At 40.3% G+C, this 22,520-nt stretch overlaps 1 protein-coding gene across 2 annotated transcripts in view; it reads right to left on the reverse strand.

The window, feature by feature from the left end:
* Nucleotides 1-22,520, reverse strand: part of rerg (RAS like estrogen regulated growth inhibitor) — a 72,529-nt gene that overhangs the window by 40,697 nt on the left and 9,312 nt on the right. For both annotated transcript variants that reach the window (XM_011490862.3, XM_011490863.3), the window contains exon 2: nucleotides 14,533-14,687. In XM_011490862.3, the coding sequence (XP_011489164.1) occupies nucleotides 14,533-14,593 (61 nt within the window). In that variant the 5' untranslated portion in view covers nucleotides 14,594-14,687. The remainder of the gene's footprint in view (nucleotides 1-14,532; nucleotides 14,688-22,520) is intronic.

Genomic DNA, 22,520 nt, shown 5'->3' on the forward strand with positions numbered 1-22,520 from the left:
AATTCATTTGACCAGATGACCCCTTTTTATGTCGCTCGGTTAGGTTAAAACCTAAAATCATTCATGTCCTTTAAAAAAAAAATAAAAGGATAGGAACTGTCCGACTGCAAGAAGACAAAATCCCAGAATAACTGTTTTTAACATGGTTTTTCTAATCAAGTTTTTTTTTATGATGTTACATTTTAAAAAATTATTTAAAATAAGTTATAAACTAACCAATCAGATGCCTCAAAATATAAGGAAAAATCTCAAAGCGTTTGACAGATTTCGTGTCGTCTGCTTTTAAGTGGAAGGGGTGTGGACTTCCTACAGTCTCCCTCCTGATTGGAGAGAATGGTTGCCATAGAAACAATAACTCAGACTGATTCGAACCAATGACTGCTTATTGACGTCATCTGGCTCCAACATGACGGCGTACGTGATAGAACTGACTTCATATGTGGAAGTAAGTCATTTTATAACCAGCTTGTGGTAGAGTGTCTGCCCTGTGTCTGGAAGGTCGTGAGTTCGAATCCAGGCCGAGTCATACCAAAGACGTAAGGGTTAATGGCAGACGAAGTATGCATCATCACTTTTTAACGCACGTCGTTGAAGCCTGAACCGTCCAACACGAAGCCACACTCACTCGCTCAGTCCAGCTCTCATATACAGTCGATGGTAAGAAGAGACTTCAGTTAGACTTCATCGAGCGACAATTCTTGATTCATTTTTAGATGAATATGTTCCTTGACATTACGAGTCACTTTACATATTTTTTCCCCGTATTTTTTCGTAATGTCTCACTTCATTTTTTCTGTCCTCTTCCTTTTTTAACTTTAAAATAAGGAAACAGGTAAGACCTGAAGGCCTCTTGTGTTGGACAGAGTGTTAAAGAGACATAAGAGGTTGTATACATTCACACACACAAGGTGCATATTTGTATAAACCCTTGTGTGTTTGAGGCTAAAATTTGTTAATATATTATATTTGCATTGATTTCTTTTTAGACAGGGCAGAGACAGAGAATAGACAGTGGGATATCAGAGACAGGGAACAAAGAAAAGTAGAAAAAAATAGTCTCATGGTGTCTTCTTCTTCCTAAACCTTCATTAGTGTTAGCTAAAATGCTAACAGCATTAGCATAGCTATAGTGTGGTGTGTCGAAGCTAAAGGTCCTCGTTAGTGCTTTGTTTATTTACCACATGTTCAAGACTGTTGCTGAACTCTGTTCAAATCTGTTTTATAAAAATGTTATGAGAATAATTAAAATACAAACATGTGTTTCTGATTTACCCAAAAGAAAAAATCAACACCTAAAGGTTGCAGGCCCAATTTCTACTAAACAGCTTATTATTTGTCCTAACTGCCTGCTAACTTATTTGTAAAGTGATGAGTCATTCATCTTTGTATGAATTTGCAAACGTTGGGCTGCCCGGCTCCGTCTGCTTGAGACATTATTGCAGACTGCTGAAAGCACAGATGCTGAACTTTTACTTGGACCTCTAGATGAGCCCCCCTGCAGGGAAATGTTCAACAGCTTTTGTGTTTGTGTACAGCAAAGCCTCAGATGGATATCTGGTTTCTTTAGCCCCGGTTGCCCCGCTGAGTCAATAAACCAGAATGCTGCAAAGGGCCTGAACAGCCTCGCTTCAGGTAATACAGTTTACTCTTTATTAGAGCTCTGCATGGGGCGAGGTCCGGTTATTGCAGCGAGCCGGGGCGAAAAAAGCCAGCGATGCTGGGCGTCCTGCAGGTCGGCTGCTGATGAGCGCTGCCAAGCGCAAACACCCCGAAGTCCAACTCAAACAGGAACGAGTGGCGTCAGGCAGCAATGAAGTCTAGAGTCAAGACGGAAACATGGGAGCACTGAGAGGTCCGAGTCCGAAAAGGTTTTTTTGAATGATTCAGGTCTTTAAATGGTGCTGCTAAACTGGCTAAAATGGGCCAACGGTTCCCCGGGGGAACCGTTGGCCCATTTTATAAAATATGTCCCAATATGGGACATATTTTCTGAGGATTTCATTAGAAAATTTACATCAGGGTTGTGGGCGGGTCTACTGGCGCGGGGTAAGCCCCCCCTTCCCGTCACCCATAACTAGCAGCGAAGCAGGGAGCGGTGATTTTCTTCATCACAAACACAAGCGTCTTCTTTTTCTCTGCTCCTGATTTGAACAAAGAGATACTCAGAAAAGCTATTTTAAGCTTAATTTCCTCTGTACAAAAAAATTGCAACAAGAACCTGTTAAAAACACCAAAGATGCTGTTTTCTGTCTGTAAGACTCCGATAAGCAACCTTCATCCCCTCTCCTCTGTCCTTCAGATATAATCACGTGTATTCTTAACATTTCTATTGTTTATTGAAACTTGGTTTCATCACACGGAGATGTTTGGACCCAAGCTGAGAGGCTGATGCTTGTCTAGTACACGCATCAGGGTTTACTGTAAAACTGGAATGTTGGAGATGACTGTCTTGACCTGCAGTGACCTTTGGTTCCCCTTCATTCCCTGCTTTTACCCGCATAACATTCTGGAGCCGGATCACTCATCTGTTCTACCTGTGAGTTGTCGTTTTGTCAGTCTGTTGTGTCTTTGCACACATTCCAGCTGTTTTTTCTTTTTCCTTTCTGGCATTTTTTGACACCTACATCTTTCTCTGATTACAATTCATGCCACATTCACAATGGGCTTTCAATAGAAAGCCAATGTAAATGCATGTCAATGTGTATTTCCTCGTTCAAAGCTTTCGCATTCGTGCCTACCTATGCAGGTTTTTAGGACCTTTTTCAGGCTCTACATACAAAACGTGCACCCATTAAACACGTATTGAAAGTAGAGCTTTGACCAGTCAGGGACACTGATTTGGTAGTGATGTATAGATGGCGAATAACTGCGGCTGTCTTTCCTATATTGGAATAGAGCTCTAAAAGAAATAGCCTGAACCATTACACCGCTTTGACATTTCGCTCTTCCAACTGTAGTCACATGCAACATCAGGTAGCGACAGTCCAGTGTGAACACCGTATGCCAAAAATGCGTTCAGCGCATTCCTGAATGCGCGACACATGCCTGGTGTGTATGCAGCATCAGTCTGTTCATGTGTCGGCCTGCCTTTTCTAAGTATTTTCCTCTCGATCTCAGACTTCAGATCTCAGACTGTGGGTGTACTTCAGCCTCCACTGACTTTGGATTTCTGTTGTAGCTTTAAAGTATATATGTTTTATTTACCTGCAAGGAGAAAAAAACCATAACTAGCCAAACCTGACCCGACCAAAGACTGTCCTGGCGCAACTACTACCCTAAAGAGCCCATGGACAGTCAGATTGCTCAAAGAACAAATGGTTTTGTTCATCTATTGGTGGACAAAATGAGTCATGATAAAAGCAATCATCTGGTACCGACATACATATATTGTCTTGACTGTAAGGAAGACTACAAGTGACTTAAAGTCCATCTCCGATCATCTTTTGATCTATTTTCAAAGTGTTCCCAGTGGTCTTTTAATTATGATTATACCATGGTCCGGGTGAATACTCGATTCTGATTGGCTGCTGGGTGTGTATTACAAAGTGATAAACCACGGGATAACAGCACGGTAAAAAAAGAAGTTCTGGTCACCTAGCTTAAATGTTGTGTATCACTGCGCCGGCTTCTATAAAACAACCTTTTGCTTCATCATTTGGACAAAAACAAGCAATAAGAGGTGAACGTTCTCTCTGAACTGATGCTTTATTCAACCCATCAGAAAGATCAGCATATATTATCGCCGAATCTTGACTGCAGCGGTGGTGCGGCGCGACGCGGACTGTTTGTGAGAAAAGCGATCCAAATCGGGGAAAAAAAACAAGAATTAAGGACTTAAAACTGGTTAGTATTCATTGCTTTTGTAAGTGACCATGGTATAAGCGGGTTAATGGCCTTCGAATTGTGCATTATCACTTTTTAACGCACTTCGTGGAAGCAACCGTCCAGCGGAGGATGGTTGCTTCGTCGGCCATTTACCCTTACTTATGCCGTTTTTAGCCAAAATTCAACTATGTCGTTTTCTAGGACATAGTTTCTGCAGAGCGGCAGGAGTTCATTATGAAATCACCTCTGAGTTGTGGCCAGGACTTTTGGCATGACTTTACTGATATCCCATTATTCCCTTCTGCTAGCTTACAGCCCCTCACAGCCCCAGCCTAACATTAGTGCAACAAAAATAGTGATTAATATCGGAGCTATCCAGCCGTTCAGTTTAGATCCAGAGTCCAGACTTCAGCTCTATTTGTCTGCAAGTGGATGCATCAGAATGAAGCAGAGCAGGGAGACTTTGGGCCCATCTCAGATACTGCGTCCCAACGGAGAGCTTTTTATACAAGGGGGGTGGGGTATCTGCTCCAGAAATCAATATTAAAAACAGTTATTTTTACAAACACACTCAAATTGAATCAGCTTTTATTAGGGGAAAGTGTTTCTGGATCTCTTTGTTTTCGAGCTGAGTTTGCGTTAGGGGTTGATGTTTCCTTGAATGAGAATACAATTTATGTCACTTTTTATTCTCTCTGGTATTTCTAAAGTGGAATTGTTAAAACAGATAAATTATTATCTATTTCTCTCCATTCAAAGGCCACGTCTGGATGATTTGATATAATACTGTTGAGTCAGAATTGACAACAGAGCCTGACATCCTGCTTTTGTGCTCAATAAATAAAGCAAATGTGCGGCACAGACGATGGTTGTTGGCGTGGGAGTGGAGGTTTACCAGCGTTCTCCAGTCCGCCGATAACGACAGGGGCCCGACATTCTTCTCTGATTGAACTTCTCGGCTCATTTTCTTCGTTTTTTATTTATTTTTGGTGATGACTTCAGCTCTGACACCCCCACAAGAGACCCAATTTACAATACAAGTTTTCTTTAGATGTATGTAATAGGCCATAAAAGCTCTCCATCATCAAGCCCTCAGGAAAAATTAAAATGAGAGGAGCAACGTCACAAAGATGTATTTAAAAATAGGTTTGACACAAACAAAGTAAGAGTTAAAGTATTGTCCTAAAACTAGAATTAGAATTGTAAATCACTCTTCATACAGTCAATCCACAAAACAAATATTTCCAAAATTAAGGGCACTTAAATTTGGGGATTACGATGATGGAATTTTTTGTTCAAAGTTAAAAAACGATGTGTACCTGCCAAAATACTGAGTTTGTTTAAAAATTAAATTTAATAATTATGATTTTCGGGGTAAAAATTCATTTAAAAACAAAGTGTCAGAACTAATGCAATAAAGAATCGTATTTTTGTTTAGGGGGTCAACATGTGGAATTTATCTAATCTGACAATCTGAAGAATGTAAACTCCATACATCAGTTTAAAAAAATCCATACATTTAAAATACCTTGTGGACTGAGAGACTCTTCTGGTTGTGAATTAATTTGTGAAGTAATTTTTGAGAAGTGTTTTTTTTATTTTATTTCCACATTTTATCAGTTTGTAGGTAGATGTGATGTCTGTAATCAGGGTCGGGGAAATAAGCCTTTTTCTGTGAATTTTGTCCAAAGTTTATGTTGATGTGTTAAGTTTGTGTGTTTAACACAGGGGTCGGCAACCTTTTTTACTCATTGGAAGAAGGTGGCCTGCTGAAGAAATATTCAATATTCTACACATTTTATTATTAGTCTGAACTATCTTTTATTTAGAAAAATCTTTTATTTTGCTAAATCAGTCCAGTACGAAAAAAAACATCAACAAAAGCTGTGTTGGGCGGTTTTTGGCTGGGTTTGGCGGTTTTCAGATGACTTTTCGGCTGGAAATCTGTGACTCTATCTGGCAACACTGGCGCAAGCTCTCAGTCTGTCATCAGCGAGTTGGTCTCTGCCCCGCGGTACGTCAAGTTCCCGGCAGAAGATCGGAGTGTTTATTGAAGCCGCCCCGCATGCCTCTCCCTGTTATCAGCTCTGCAGGTCTCGCCCGATAAATACGAGCTCATTACGAAGCTGTTTTTTTTTTTTTTTTTTTTTTTACTTTTTGCAATATTTTATTTTTATTTTCAAGTGTACAAAATCAAACAGGCAAAACAAACAGTTCAGGTGCTCTTTAGACCATTACAAAACACAATGTAAAAATACAAGTAAATAAACAATTGCCAGTTACATTCTATTCAACATTTATTCACAGGCCGTCCAAACAGGACATAAATAGAAGGAAGAAAAATGCAGTCTCAACACAGAGCTAAATAACTTTAACTTTCTGTAAGTGATTTAGAAATGGTGTCCAGAGTTTATTGTGAACATTAATTGAGGCAGTCCTGACATGGTGAATTTTTTCCATGTGGATGAGAGATAGCATGTCAGTGAGCCACACTTTAAAGTATGGAGAAGCCATAGATTTCCACTCTCGCAAAATTTGTCTTTTTGCAGTCATTAACCCAAGTTCTAGTGGTTGTTGCATTACAGTTGGGATAGCTCTAGTACGTACGCAGCCAAAAATGGCGAGCTCTGCATCGGGTGTTATAAAGCAACCATAGGCTTTGGCATACCAGTCAAATATTCTGTTCCAGAAGCCAGCCAATGAGGGACAAGACCAAAAAGCATGAGCCAATGTGCCTTCAGATATTTTACATTTATCACAAATGGGAGTAATTGAAGGATATATTTTGTGCAACCGTACTGTGGAGTAGTGGAGCCGATGGATGATTTTAAATTGTATGAGTTGGTGTCTGCTGTTAACTGAGCACGAGTGAATCTTGGATAAACACTTTTCCCACATAGATTCTGATATTTCTATGCCCAACTCCTCACTCCAAGCATCTTTTATTTTTGTTGATGTCACCCTGGTGCTGCCATCGAATAAATGCACTATTCTAGAAACCAAGTGTCTGGAGCCAGGGGGACTTTTGAAAATGTCATAAAGATCATGTTCAGCTGGAAGATCTTGGAATAATTTAATTTTGGACTGCAAGTAATGTCTAATTTGTAAGTACCTATAGAAGTGTGAATTGGTAATGTTAAAGTTTTGTTTAAGTTGATTAAATGATGCAAATTTTTTATCTATGTATAAATCTTCAAGTTTGGACAAACCCCTCTCATTCCATTCCTGATACAATTTGTCATCCCAAGGAGGCAAGAAAGAGTGATTATGGCATTTTATGGCATTTTTTTATGGCATTATTGGTGACTGAACAGAAATGTCTGGCAAAGAAAGAATGCTTTTAATTTGATTTAAAATGCGCACTGATTGCTTTAGGACAAAACCCAGTTTCCGGAGAGACTCCGCCCTCTCCAGTTTGGAGAAGAGCAGAGCCTGTAAACATGAGAAATCTCTCACTCCCCCGGCCTCCATCTTAACCCACAGCGGAGTGGTGGGACCAATGGTGTCCGGCGATCCCTGCTGCCAGAACATCAATGCTCTGATATTAGCAGCCCAGTAATAGTGTTTGAATTCCGGTAGGCCAAGACCTCCTTCCAACTTGGATTTTTGCAAATGCGACTTTGAGATTCGAGCATTTTTATTATTCCAGATATAAGAAGTGATTATTGAGTCCAACTCTTTAAAGAAGGAGGCTGTGAGGTAAATAGGAAGATTCTGACACAAATACAAGAATCTAGGCAGAGAAACCATTTTTATGGAGTTTATTCGGCCGATCATGGTTAAGGGAAGGGTCTTCCAAGAGTCAATATTCTGCTTTAATTTTGATAAAAATTTTGTGAAATTCAAGGTAAAGATTAATTTTGGGTCTTTAGGAATAGTCAGGCCCAGGTAAGTGAAATGGTCATAGGTTATTTTAAAAGTAGCGTTTTGAATAGAATTTGGCGGATAAGTTTTAGATAAAGGCATTAATTCACTTTTAGTCCAATTTATTGTGTACCCTGAAATTTTTCCGAAGGTTGTTATCAAATCAATAAGAAGGGGCACAGACTCCTCAGCATTGCGCAAGTATAACAATACATCGTCTGCATAAAAGCTAATAACAGTTTCTGCTCCTCCAACCACAAGGCCATGGATATATGGATGTGCTCTTATTTTAACAGCAAGAGGTTCCAAAGCTAAGGCGAACAGGGCAGGAGAAAGAGGGCAGCCCTGTTGGACAGAACGCTGTAACGGAAATGGTGATGATCTCTCCCCATTAGTCAGGATTGAGCACAACGGACCTGCATATATTAGTTCCACCCAAGATATAAACGTTTCACCAAACCCAAACCTTCGCAGTGATTCAAACAGGTAAAGCCATTCAACCTGGTCGAAGGCTTTATGCGCATCAAGACTCAAAACCGCAGCTTCATCAGAGCCATTGTGGTCGGCATAGATGGTGTTCAGAAGACGCCTAACATTGGAAAAGGAAAGTCTGCCAGGGATGAATCCTGTCTGGTCAGGGTGGATAATAGAAGTCAAATACGTGTTTAATCTGGTTGCTAAAATTTTGGTAATTACCTTCCGATCAAAGTTTTGGAGAGCAATGGGTCTGTAATTCGCTGGATCGGCCTCGTCTCTGTCTTTCTTCAAGATTAAGGAGATGTTGGCTTCATACAGAGTTGTGGGTAATTTACCTCTGCGTTTGGAATCGCATATCATCCTAAGCATGAGAGGAGCAAGATCATCACAGAATTTTTTGTAAAACTCTGAGCCAAAGCCGTCAGGGCCTGAAGCCTTGCCTGATGGAAATGACTTGATGGCTGCAATCACTTCATGCAGTGTGAAGTCGGAGTCAAGATGACGCCTTGCAGCATCAGTTAACCTGGGCAAATGAAGAAAGCCAAAGAAATCATCTATGTCACGCTGTGATAAGTTCTGACTAGAAGAGTAAAGTTCGTGATAAAACTCTTTGAAACGATTATTAATTTCTAGCGGGTTTGTTAGAAGAGTGCCATTTTTATTTTTTATTTTATGAACAGCTCTCGATGCCTGCATTCCTTTAAGTTGTTGTGCTAGGAGCTTATTGGGCTTATTTCCTATCTCAAAATGTTTTTGCCTCAGTCTCAATAATGTATTATTGATTTGACCACTCATGATTACATTGTATTCATATTTAAGTTTCAGCATGTCTCTGTAGTCAGAGGGGGATTTAGAAGTTTGATATGTTCTTTCTAGAATAGAAAGGGCAATTTTAATTTCAGAAAGCCTTTTATTTTTTTCCTTTTTGAGAGCTGAGGTATAAGAAATAATGTCACCACGTATAACAACTTTCAGTGTTTCCCACAGCGCTGAGTCAGACACCTCCCCATTATCATTAATTTCAATAAATTCTTTAAGTTTAAAAGCAATATGTTTACTAAAATGTTCATCGCTAAGAAGGGTGGGGTTGAAGCGCCAGGAATATTTTTGTTTAGGTAGATTTAGGGACAGTGATATAGACACAGGGCTGTGATCTGATATCAAAATGTTATGGTATTTAGAATTTGTGATTTGTGAAATAAGGTTAGAGCTGGTTAAAAAATAATCTATCCGACTATAAGATTTGTGCACACTGGAAAAGAAAGAATAATCTTTATCTGTGGGATGTTGAATTCTCCAAATATCTACTAAATTTCTATTTTTCATGAGATTGTGTAAAACCCGCAGTGATACACTTTCTGGAGGAGGGCGCGAGGATAGACGGTCAAGGAAAGGATCTAAGTAGCAGTTCCAATCTCCTTATATTATTATGTTTGAGTCACTTTCATCTGGCAATAAGTCAAAAACTTTCCTGAAAAATGTTGGATCATCCGTGTTCGGGCCGTACACATTTAAGAAGGTTAATGGAAAGGAATCTATCAGGCCTGAGATCATCACAAATCTGCCCTGTGGATCAGTTTTCACAGATGATAATTGAAAAGGGACGTTTTTCCTAAATAATATGGCTACTCCTCGGGCATGTGATGTAAAAGATGACTGGTATACCTGAGACACCCAGTTACACTTCAAAATATGCTGCATTGTACCTTTAATATGGGTTTCCTGGAGAAAAATTATATCCGCATGAAGAGATTTCAAATGTTTGAATACTTTCCCCCTTTTTACTATTGAACCAAGCCCTCTAACATTCCAGGACACCATCTGTAATTCTCTGTTTCCTACATGCACGTTACTTTGTGATCTATGCATTCTGATGAGGACAATGAGAAAAGAATGACTGACATGAGGTGTAATATGCTTAACAGTCTAGTCAAAACTGGCAGTAATGAGACATAAAGAGAAAATAATGCAATTTTTGCACCTGAACCATAGAACAAGAAAAAAACAAAACAAACCCTCCCCCCTCCCCAATGAATGCGTCCTGAACTTGACGCATAACATTCCCCTTTCACTAAACCAGGAGCTGCCGGACAAATAGTAAGAGCGGGAAACACCCACCACCATGGTATCATATTAAAATAAAAGTATTTACACACCACCAACATAGAATAAATATCCGCATTAATTGTCGATCAGTTTTACACCTGCCAGACTGACATATCAGTGCGCATAGCGCATTTAGAAAGTAACTCCACAAACTTGTTCAGTCAAACTGTGGAGCAAAGCAGAGACCTTACTGTCTCACAGGTGACTTGCGTTTCTTTGCGCAGCGCGCTGCCTCCTCTGCGTTGTTGAAGATAGAGGGCGCCTGTCCATCATTCCAGTACACATGGAGCTTTGCAGGATACCGCAACACGTGTTTAATCCCATCACTGCGCAGGGCTCGCATCACATCTCCAAAAGCACGGCGTTGATCCATAACTTCGCTGGTGTACTCAGGATAGATGTGAATCTTGCTCCCTTTGTACTCACAGCCTCTTTGAATCCTGCAGCAACGCAGGATCAGCTCCTTCTCCTGAAAGTGATGAACTCGGGCCAGGATGGTGCGTGGCTTAGCTCCCGCAGCAGGTTTTGGTTGCAAAGAGCGATGTGCGCGGTCCATCTTCACTGGATGTGGGAAATTATCTTTTCCCAGTAGTTCTGGGATAAGTCTGGAAACAAACTCCGTAATCTTGCCTTCTTCCGCACCTTCCGGTATGCCGACAATTTTAATGTTGTTCCTGCGAGAACGTGCTTCCAGGTCATGCAGTTTGGTTTATAGCTGATGTGTGTACTCCGTTAGACCCGTACACTTGGCTTCCAATGCTTCCAGCCTCTCATCCAGCGCGCTCGTCGCATGTTCCTGGTTTTCCAGGCGAGCTTTTATGTCCGCTTGTTCCAAGTGAATGGACTGAAACCTGGACTCCAGAGCATCAAACCGCTCATCAATTTTCCCGAGTATGGTGGTGGCCATCTCCCGACACATCTCTTTGCACAAAGCATAGCTTTTGTCTTCACGGGGGTCGGCCGCTGTCTTGGCAGAGGACTCGCTTGAAATGCTAGTGTTAGCATTAGCACCGCTAGCCGCGTTGCTAACATATCCCTCGAGGGTTCCCGTCTTGTTCAAAGGTTTCACTTTCGGCGGCATTGCAAGAAAAAAAAATACCGCAATGGGAAGCGGTGCGTCTACTTACAAAAATATCGAAAAGTAGAAAAAGTTTAAGGTGGTGTATAATGAAAAAGTTCGAGTTTCGGTGGAGAGCCGTGGAAAACGCGTTTACATCTTACAGCTGCGCACTAGCGCCCCCCTTACGAAGCTGTTTTTTACGTGGCTCGCGCTTCGTGCGGAGCCAGCAGATGAACAAACTAAAATAAAATTTAATTATTATAAAATACTCATTATTTTCCAAAGTCACAGGGAGCCACAACAGAAGGATGAAAGAGCCACATGTGGCTCCAGTGCCATGGGTTGCTGACCCCTGGTTTAACATAACCAAAATAAATGTCTCTCTCACAATTAAAAAGGTAAACACTGGTATTTCACATCACGTACGTTACTTCAGGGTCTTCACATGGACTTCTGCTGTGCTGTCAATCATTCTCCAGCTGTGTTTTCTGATTAAGCGTTCAAATCCTGTATTGAGCATCACGTGGCTAAGACTTTACACCAGAGTTCAGCAGCCCTGATCATGACTCCCCCTCTCCATGCTTGATATCTGCTATAGATTGCTCATTCAGGCCCAAGCAACATTTGAAACTCAAATGCTCTCATTCTAATCTGGGGAAAAATCTCCAGAGTTTATTGGGTTTTAACTATACAGCTGCTGACCCCATTTTTAAATGCATTAACCTGACAGCCTTTAGAAATAACAATAAAGAATAAAAAGTCAACAACCAGCAAACCGAGGAAAGAATCAACTAAACACGCAAGAGGTAAAAAAAACACCTCCAGCTGCAGTTTTGCAAAGCAACGGACATTTCTGTACAACTAACAGCTCTTTTTTTTATTTGTTATAGCAGATTTTTTATAAATAACACCTGGATGAAGGTAGATTTTAATGCATCTCAAGACCCTCTCCATTCATCTTTTGATCTATTTTCATAGCGGACCCAGTGGTAGTTCAATAGAAATTCCCCTCCGAGTTGTGGGCGGGACTACACCTGCCCTCCCTTCCCCTTCCTGTTGCTGAGAGCTCTCTGTTTACACGCTCTTCCTCTAGCTTACAGCCCCTCACACCCCAAGTGAACACTACGACGAGGGAAACAAAGACATCCATGGGTCTATAAGTGGATGCCGCCGGATGGGGCGGGGCAGGGAATTCCCAAACACGCTCTTCTTCAGAAAACTTTTTGAGTCATAACAATTTTCAAAAAGAAATACTCAGAAATGCAATTTTGAGCCTAATTTTCTTTATATGTGTCCTTCATGATGACAAAAAATGAAACAAGAACACTGGTTTATTGGAGTAGCTCTTTAAAGTCTAAATGGTGGCCAGCTATAGAGAGTTTAGATAAACAGATGTTGGTCAAATCCTCAGCAGTAAAAGGAATTTTTCAGCCACAAAGCAGAAAGCAAAAACAAATGTACTGTAGTTTCGTGTAAACTTTGCTTGTCCTCTAAAGTTACTGACATGAATTTGACTTTTGACATGTCAGAGGTTTTCAGTTGCAACCTGGTCAGCAGGTGTTTTAGAGGGAGGAGGGTATAAATCGGTTGGATTTGGTCTGGCATGACTTTTGCTCAGCATCCAGAATAAGAACAGCCGTTTTAAAGAGGTTCTTTTATTTGCAGAAATTCAATAATAACAGCTAATAACAGTAAATAACAGAGACTTAGCTGACTCTATCAACTCTAAACATTTATATCGTATTGGATATGAGGATTTCTGAGACCTTTATCTCATTAACTTTAATTAAAAACCCATTGTATGCCACCTAATCCATGTTGTCGGCCCGGTAATTCATAATCATTCCACTAGGGGCAGAAGAAGAGTTTTTCCTGCTCATATCAAAACGGCTGCTTTCATGAAATCCCAAAGGTGCTTTTGGCGGAAAAATGTTGTACTAATTCCAAAATCTATTGTTTTTTTCTTTAAATGACGACTTGCAAGAAGTGTTAGCCGTGTTAGTGTTTTACAATACCAAACCAAACATTTTGTTTTTTGAGTTGTTTGCCTCTCAAAATCCATTCAACAGCAGTAAACAGCCAGAATTAATTCCTTTTCTATAGAAGGCGCATTGTGGTTTTTGGGAAAATAAGGCTTTCATGTGTGCGGAAAATACAGCAAGTTCTTTCTTCTTCCCTTCTTTCCTTTTCCGTCCGCTCCAACACCAACGATTTTCAAACATGATTAGAATTAATAAAGTTTGGCCTCAATTACAAAAGGGGTTTATTCAGATATACCTCTGGTTTGTCTGAAGATTAATAACCCCTCTTGTTAAAGTAAAATATGTCCAACACAAGAGGCCCTCAGCTCTCATCTGCCTGCCCAGCTGTTGGACAGGACAAGTTTAAAAAATAAAATAAAATAAAATAAAATACAGCAGTTATAAATTAAATATTGAGTTTTTCACAACAGTTTTGGGTTTGACTGGCTTCTGAATAAAGAAAGAGGTAATTTGCATAAAAAGTTACGACAGTGTCTTAAGAAGACTTGCACATTTCTGGGGACAAAGTGGACGGCAGCAGGAGGCAAACGTTGGTCATAACCACAAACTTCCTCAGTTGTTTGGATCTTAAATCCCTTCAAGTCTTAAACAGGAATCCAGACTTTTCTGTCTGACCTCTTGAACCTCGCTGTCATGTTTTACAGCCTCGCTCCTTTCAAGGGTATAAGCTCCTCAGTCATGTTGTTTTTCAGTACAGCACTTGGCGTGACCTCCTCTGACACTTTAATCACCACCTTTGACATGTAAGAGATCCCAAACCAGCCATTTTTTCTTTTTGGAGTGTTTGACCTGTCAGTTTATCTTCGTCGCTGACGGGAAGCAAACGCTCAGGAGAAGGGCACGGACTGTCAGCCGAATCCGAGCCGCTGCTTTCGCTCATGAAGGAATGCCGAGACTGAGTGAAAGCGATTCCTCTGACTTATCTAGACCTGAGGCAACCACCTCCTCCCCCGGAGTCTCGGTTTGTCTGGAGTACGACAGGAATTCACGGTAAACACCAAACTGATGACAGTCGGGAATAAACGCACTGTAGCAACAGCGACAGATAGCAGAACTGCTTTAAGTCCTTCCAAGCGTTTGGGAAATGAGCACTTTCACTACCAAAGCGTAGCTGTCATTCTTTCGGCGTGATGATGAAAGCGGAGACGTGTGGTTTACCTGACTTTCCGACCCCCGCCCTGCCGAAAACAGCCAGCTTCACCTCGGGGCTTTTGGCCATGGCGGCAGCTGCGACCCGCGGAGCTCGGTGAGCCAATCAGGGAGCTCAGACGTCAGCCGACCATCCTCTCATCCATGCAGGAGGAAGATTCCATCTGAGGAGACAAACAGACACACATGCAGCTGCCTTCTTAGTCTCTCATCCACAAATGATTAAGCACAGGCATATCTGGGGAAATGATCCCCACTTTATTGCATTTTGAAGAAACAGATGTGAAGTTTGATATGAAGTTGTTTTAGGAAATGTTTAAGAAAGCAAACTTTAGAAAGTTGCTAAGCAGTCACATACCATCATACTCCCTCCTTTGTGCTTCTGGCAATAATTGAGTCATTCCTGACTATTGCTAGACCAAACAATGAATTTAGTCAGCAATGTAAACGTAAATCTGGCAGCTGTTCATCAGGCTTCTTTTTGTGATTGCTAGTTATGTAAAATTGTATTCGTTTGTGTTAAGTTTTTTGTTCGGTCATCGTTTAGATTCTAGTGTTTTCCTTTTTTTGGTTTTTTTAAACTTACAGTGAATTTATATAGAAGTATATATATAGAAGCTAAAGTTGTTGTACTTCACAGATAGAAACTGAAAGCAGCAGGTAGAGACCCTGGAGAAGACGCAGGACGAGCTGGAGAGACTGAGCCCATCAGCTGACCTGGGAACACGTCTGTATTCCACCAGAGAAGCTAAAGGAAATGACAGAAAATGGATGGATGGATGAAAAAGGGCCTAAAATTACAACCCATAGTCTGTACTGTACTGTTGATGGCCATACTGTTGGGGTGGCCGTGATGTAGCGGTAGGGCGGTCGACCCATGATCGTAAGATTGCAGGTTCGATTCCCGCCTTGCACTCCCATGACGTTGGCGCCAGTGTTTGGCAGCGGAGCCGCCACCAGTGTGTGAATGTGTGTGTGACTGTAAAGCCCTTTGGGCCTTGTAGGTAGAAAAGCGCTATATACAGTGCAAGTAAATGCCATTTACCAAAAAATTTCTTTATCACTCATGCTGGAGATAGTAACTGTGCTCCAGTACAGGACATGTCGACGTTTACTTCAGTAGGCCTGCAGGAAGGCAAAGCATTCTGGGAATGGAGCCAAAGCAACAGAAACCAAACAAACTGAGTTTTGCCAACAAAATTCATAGTTTGCACCTTCTGCTATTGTTGTCTGATTATACTGGTGCTCTGTGAAGTACCTCGCAGGAACAAAGACCACAAATCTATCAGGCTCCACTTTACAAACTGAAAAGATTGCCTGTATTTTTCATTTCCTGTCATTCTTCCAAAGTGCATGAAGGATATAGCAGGAAATTAAAGAAGATAGAAGACAAAGAGATCAAAGCATGGAGCGATGCAACCACTTGTCAAACTGATCCACCAACAAGAGCGAGCCGGTTTGATGAGTAAACGAACCGCTGGGAAGTTTTCCTGTCGGATAATAAATTTAAACTCTCCATCTTCACACTCTGTCTTTTATCTTGGCTTCTCCTGCAAGTTCAACAACAAAACAAACGGAGACAGAGAGTCTTTTTGAAATCCACACCAAGATGACCCTGTAGTTCATTTTCTGAATAGACACCAGAAGTTCAGCTCCAGCTGATAGCAATGCTGTCTGAGATAACACAGCAGAGACAGTCTTCACTACAACTACATGGGAAGATGCAACAAATGCAACCAACTGGTTTGACTGATAGATTAAAGACCAGCAGAGAAACAAAAATCTGTTTAAGGTTCAACCATTGACTGTAGATGAGAACTGGACTGATGTTTGATGTCATCCATAGAAAATGGCTTACTTTCGGCTTCAGTGTAATGAAGGGAATTCAGTTGCTATGGGACACCGTCATGTTGGAACCAGACAACATCAGTAAGCAGTGATTAGTCTGAGTCAACATTTCCTTGGCAACCACTCTCGCCAATCAGGAGTGAGCCTGTTGGAAGTCCGCACCCCTACCACTTATAAGCTGGCTACAAAAAAATCTGTCAAAACAACATTTCAAAGGTTTAATGTGAAACCACATACTTCTATTGAGGCAACTTATTGGTCGGTTTATAACTTGAATAACTTGAACTACAGAAAAAATACAACCAAAATGATGATTATCAAGAATATGTTAAATAAAGGTAACAGAGCAAGAATGGTTATTCTGACCAATAGAATGACTGAATGACTACTATTTATTTCTCTATAGAAGTGTATTGGATTTTGGCTTCTTGGAACCATCTGGTACTTCCTGTTTGAAAGGCCAGGGGGGAGGGGTCACTCAGTACAGTATATAGATTCAACAAACTCACTTGCAAAGTACCTGATGACATCCATGGGATAAAAAACACCAGAGTGGTAGGCTTGATCAGGCAGTGCCATCCATCAATCTTTGAATGGTTAGGAAACAATTCATAAACAATTTCTCTCAGACTTTTCAGTTGGAGATTTCTCAGGAAATAAAAGCATTAACCAGTCAATTACCCAAAAATGCTGATATATGAAACTCAAAGCAACAAATCTGAAACTATAAGCTTCAGAAAGAACACAAATGTAAGCTTTATGTTAAGGCAGTTTACATCAGAGTACATTTTCTTTTTAGAGGTATTGGAAGCCTGTTCTCCTTGAACAAAGAGTAGTTTACATTTACAGAGTTGCATCTGAACAAATGTCTGCAGGTGTGAATGTAGGATGATGTCAGGTGACAGATTGGTTTCCATTGAGGCAGTTGAAAGCCATTTTTTAAGGTATGTGATTGTTGTCATCTCACTAGGATATGATATCAACCTGGCCGTTCCAAATGAAGGGAAATGGGTGAGCAATAGAATAGAATAGAATAGAATAGAATAGAATAGAATAGAATAGAATAGAATAGAATATCCACAGTAAAATCTACAGAAAGAATCATAATTGTTTTACGAAAGACGTAATAAAATCAAACCAAACACAGAGAGGAGGTATATGCCAATATTAAAAAGGTCAACCAAAAGTTAAAAACAAAAAAACAAGGACTAAAATGAACTAAATAGCTCTTCTGAATAAAAACTTCTTGACCTGGGATTTAGAACTCAACTAGGTTAATCTCATGCAGCGACAGTGGAAAGCAGTTCTAAAGCTGAGGAGCGACAGCTTGAAAGGAAAAAGCTCCTCTAATCTTAAAGCACGTTTTTGGAATGTTTAGAGATGCTGATTGGAAGACTTGAAGGATCTGGCCGAAGGTTATGGGTTTAAAAGGTCAAAGATGTATGTTACAAAAACCCAAGGTAGAATTTTATTTATTTTTAAATCAATTCTTAATTTAATAGGTAACCAATGTAAAGTAGACAACAGAGGAGTGATCTGTGTCCGTTTACTGGTTCTGGTGAGTTTTGGACAAGCTAAAGACGATTTAGGGACTGTTTGTTAAAACAGGTAAAAAGAGAGTTTAAGTTCTCTAAACGAGACTAAATGAAAGCAGGAATAACTGTTTGCCCCACATCCATCTGTTGAGGCAATTTGTTAGTAATGACGGTGCTGTTAAAGCTGGCGTCTGGTTTCAGTGTTAAGTCAATGTACAGACGCCATCAGAGGTCCGGCAGTGGGTTTTGAGCGCCTCGTGTGGCGTTGTGGCAGCAGCACGTTTCAGGCGTGGCAGCACGTCCAGAGTTCAAGCATCTAAACTTTGGCAAACAGTTTGCATTGAGTCAACCAATCAGGGATCCAGCTCTTTCCCATGACGTGTTGATGATGAGATCGACTTGATTGTGATCCAAGCTTGACCTGATCAAAACTTTTGATGGTAGCTCCTCCCACTTCCGTCTGGAGCATCGAGTTTACGAACACATTTTTGGAAAAGCATCGAACAGCAAAGTTGACAAAGTTGACAGTGAGGCAGTGGATGAGAATTTGACGCACAAAACATGTTAGGTGTTAACCCAGCATTACACAGAGGTCCCAGGGACACAAATTGTAGATTTGGGAAGACACCGTCTGAATTGACCCCTTTACATTGTGGTGTGACTGTCCTGGGACGTCCAACACAACTTAGAAAACTCAGCACATAGACGTGTCTTAGTGCACTAGAAATACATTTGCTACTGTGGTTCTTTATATGCTACAAATGTGACTAAAAGTTCACTCTACCTTCTTCATTTAACATATGTATGTGTTTTGAACTGAAAAGACTCCAAAACCTTGAGTGATCATTTGTTTTAAATGACCATCAATGAGTTCAACCTCCGGCCTTTGACAGCCTAACAGAGGTCATTTGTATAGTGAATTAAGATATGAAAAACTAAGATAAATAAAACATTACTTTTACAGCCATCAGTATAACGTTACCCCATTAATGAAAGGATCTGTCTCCAGCTGCTGCTGTAAACGTTAGATCACATGAGCAAATTTCCTCACTGATCTCAGACTTGGCTGAAGTAAAAAAAACATGAAAAAAATTAATGGGAGGAAAAATGTCAATCAGATTTCAGTTACAGCAGCCCAACTAAACACAAAGTGTGTTTGGGTGAGTGTTGGTGCCAGAAACATGAGAGCCAACCTCATACTGGTTCAAGTTATGAAGTGGCAAGCTTCCAGTTTTCTGCTCTTTCACTCAAGACATAGCGAGAGAGAAAAAAAGTCACAAGTAAAACTGTTTTTTCCTCATGTGTGTCTGTCCATACACCCTTACATGGAGCGGCTGTTTGCTGCGTAATTTGTCTGAAATGTGACTTGACAAGCTAACGGGAAGCAGTTAATGTATGCAGAGTTACACCAGGCTTGCTTGTCCATCCCAATTTCCATCAAAATAATGTATTCTAAGAAACGTAATTTGGTTGATTTTAGATTTGACCTTTTAACCTGCCAGTGTTGAAATTCTTTAAATTACTTTGACCGTTTACTCAATTACTGTATTTCCAGCGGATTCTGAAGCGGAGAAAAGCAGCTTTGCACTGCTGCGCCACATTTTACTATGGTAACATTTTTACGCAATTAACGCAAAACCAGCTGATTCTGACACAGCTTTGCACCAATATGCAAGACTTTACGGAACTTAAGAGTAGTAAAGTGTCGCAGATCGGCATAAAGCTGCTTTTCTGTCCTTTGGAAACTGGAACTGCATAAACAGTTGAAGAGTTCCAGTAGCTTGGAAAGTATGTGACATTTTGTGGTTTTGAAAGGTTAAGGCCTAGCGTTCAGTTGTCAGTTTTACCCGCCTGTAAAGTGGAACTAACATTACACAGTGGCGGAGATGTCGCCATTTTGTCTGAAAAGGGTCTATTGCAGAAACGGTTGAAGAGTTGCTGTTGTTCAAAGAGGATGCAGTGTTTTTCAGCTGCAGGTGTTCTGACCATCTGTCATACCTGTGATCTTTTTTCCTACCTTCACTTACTGAACATGCTCACAGTGAAATTACGTCATTTTTTTCAGTCCTGGCAGGTCACCCATAGTTCTGTGCTAACCCGCCATCTTGTCATATGGTGGTCAGTGCTGTCTCTACGATCTTGTGGTTAGCTCCACCCCTTTGGTTATCTCTTCCAATACTGCTTCCCCGTTAGGCTGTCCTATTGGCCCCCGTGAATGTTTCCTACACTGCTGTGTTTACGAACTAACATTAAAACGGTGCTTTCGTTCGTAAACAAAAGGTACAGTGACGAGCGGTGAGGTTGATAGCTGGTGAGGCACCAACTCCTCTGGAGTCAGATTTACAATGAAAGAACTGAATATTTCACCATTCATCAGAGCAGCTAACAGCTTATAAAATACACACAACATATTTGTTCTCCAGAGAATATTTCTTTATATACATGGAGAGAACATTCTTTTTGTGTATAAATTTATTCATCTGTACTGTAAGCAAATTAAAGTATACAGGTGAGTTCAGCAGACATTTGACCCTCAGTAACTATTTCTGGTATTTTTCCAACTTCAAATTCTGGTGCCTTAGTCAGTGTTATCAAATATTATCTGTGAGAATGATCATATAAATAAAATAAATTATTTTACTTACATTTTTGTACACTTACTCCCATGTTATTTTTAAAAAACACACATTGAAAAACATGTTTGACTTTTTAAGTCCATGTGTCGATCCTTCTCCACAAAAACCTCTATGATCTTTTGGAAAAGTCTTCCTGATTTTCCTTTATTTTATATGAGTTTCTTCTCTCAGTGGAGAAAGACGTCCTTAGTCGGTTTCTACGGCACCAGTGTAGCTACAAAGCAGCTGTCAGCTCATGTCTGCCCCCTGCTGGTGAGGCATGCCTCACCTGAAGCCTTTTCTGTGGGCCTACAGCAGAGTTTTTAGCGCACGTCTCTGTTATATGGAGAGAAATTAGACTCAGTCGGATTTATGCATGCGTAATTCTTGATTTGTGCGTAAATTAGGATTTGTGTATGCATATTCTTGCTTTGTGCGTGCGTAAATTAGGATTTGTGCATAAATTTGGATTTGTGCGTGATTTGTTACTCACATAATACGTTTTGTGTATAAGTTAATACAATATCAAATGAAAAAAATACGAAATGCAATTTACGTATGCACAAATTAAGATTACAACAGCTTGAAACTACTTACACACACACATCTTTAAAAAACACGCACAAATCCCTTGTTACGCACACACGAAGCCAAAGTTACGCACAGATCTACCATGAGACTGTTTTCACGTCTCACAAATTCGTCCGTAAGTGCTGCGTTTAAATACCAGTGGAATGCTCGGTCATTAGAATTTTCCTATCAGCCTTCCCTTCTAAACGTATCCAGACAATGACTCAATCAATAAATCAAGACAGTAGATGTTAGTGTTGAACATAGAGGCTACTTACTTCGGGGCGCTGACCACCGAGATGGGCCGCCATTCTTCCCGTGACTCTCTCAGTCTGACTGCCTTTGATTTTTCCGGAAAAAAAAAACAGTGCCCCTGGTCGTTCCTGTTACCCATTTTGTATCGGAGAATAATATACTTTTAACATATATATTAGCGTTTAAAAGTGAACGTCATATTCTCAGATAATAATTTATCAGAATTTTTAATTTATTTTCCTTTAAAGTTTTTTTAAGCCCTGCTACACCCACTGATGGAAATACCTTTAGAAGGGAAGGCTGATAGGAAAATTCTAATGACCGAGCATTCCACTGGTATTTAAACGCAGCACTTACGGACGAATTTGTGAGACGTGAAAACAGTCTCACGGTAGATCCGTGCGTAACTTTGGCTTCGTGTGTGCGTAACAAGAAATTTGTGCGTGTTTTTTTAAAGGTGTGTGTGTAAGTAGTTTCAAGCTGTTGTAATCTTAATTTGTGCATACGTAAATTGTATTTTTCATTTTTTTCATTTTATATTTTTTTAACTTATACACAAAACGTATTATGTGAGTAACAAATCACGCACAAATCTAAATTTATGCACAAATCTTAATTTACGCACACAGAAAGCAAGAATATGCATACACAAATCCTAATTTACGCACAAATCAAGAATTACGCACGCACAAATCCGACTGAGTCTAATTTCTCTCCATACTGTTACTATTGAGTCCTGCCGTCAGACATGAGGCACAGCGCTTCAGAGCCTCACCCGGAGTTCCCGCTCCGTCTGTGATCGCGCCACACTCAAATTCGGTTATTCTTTTAACCTCACAATGCATTGTGTTTGCTTTTTTTTTGTTTTTTTTAATAATCTAAGTTTTCATCATCAGAACACAGTGGATTCACAAACAGCCTCCATAAAATGTTCATATTTATTAAGTTTTAACTTTAGTAAATAGGTGACTTTATTGTCAGAGCTGATAAATTTAAAACATTGAGTGTGTTTTCACATTATGTTAAAAATGAGGGAACCCGATAGTCCCACACTATAAAGTCTTTCAGGGATTTGGGAGTAATTCAAACACAGCCTGAGTGAAACAAGTTCCACTGAAAAAAATATTCAAGATGTTAAAGTAAACTGTTTTTGTACATCTCTAGCATTTTTGGA

Source organism: Oryzias latipes, chromosome 23 (assembly GCF_002234675.1).
Source record: "Oryzias latipes chromosome 23, ASM223467v1".
Taxonomy (NCBI): domain Eukaryota; kingdom Metazoa; phylum Chordata; class Actinopteri; order Beloniformes; family Adrianichthyidae; genus Oryzias; species Oryzias latipes.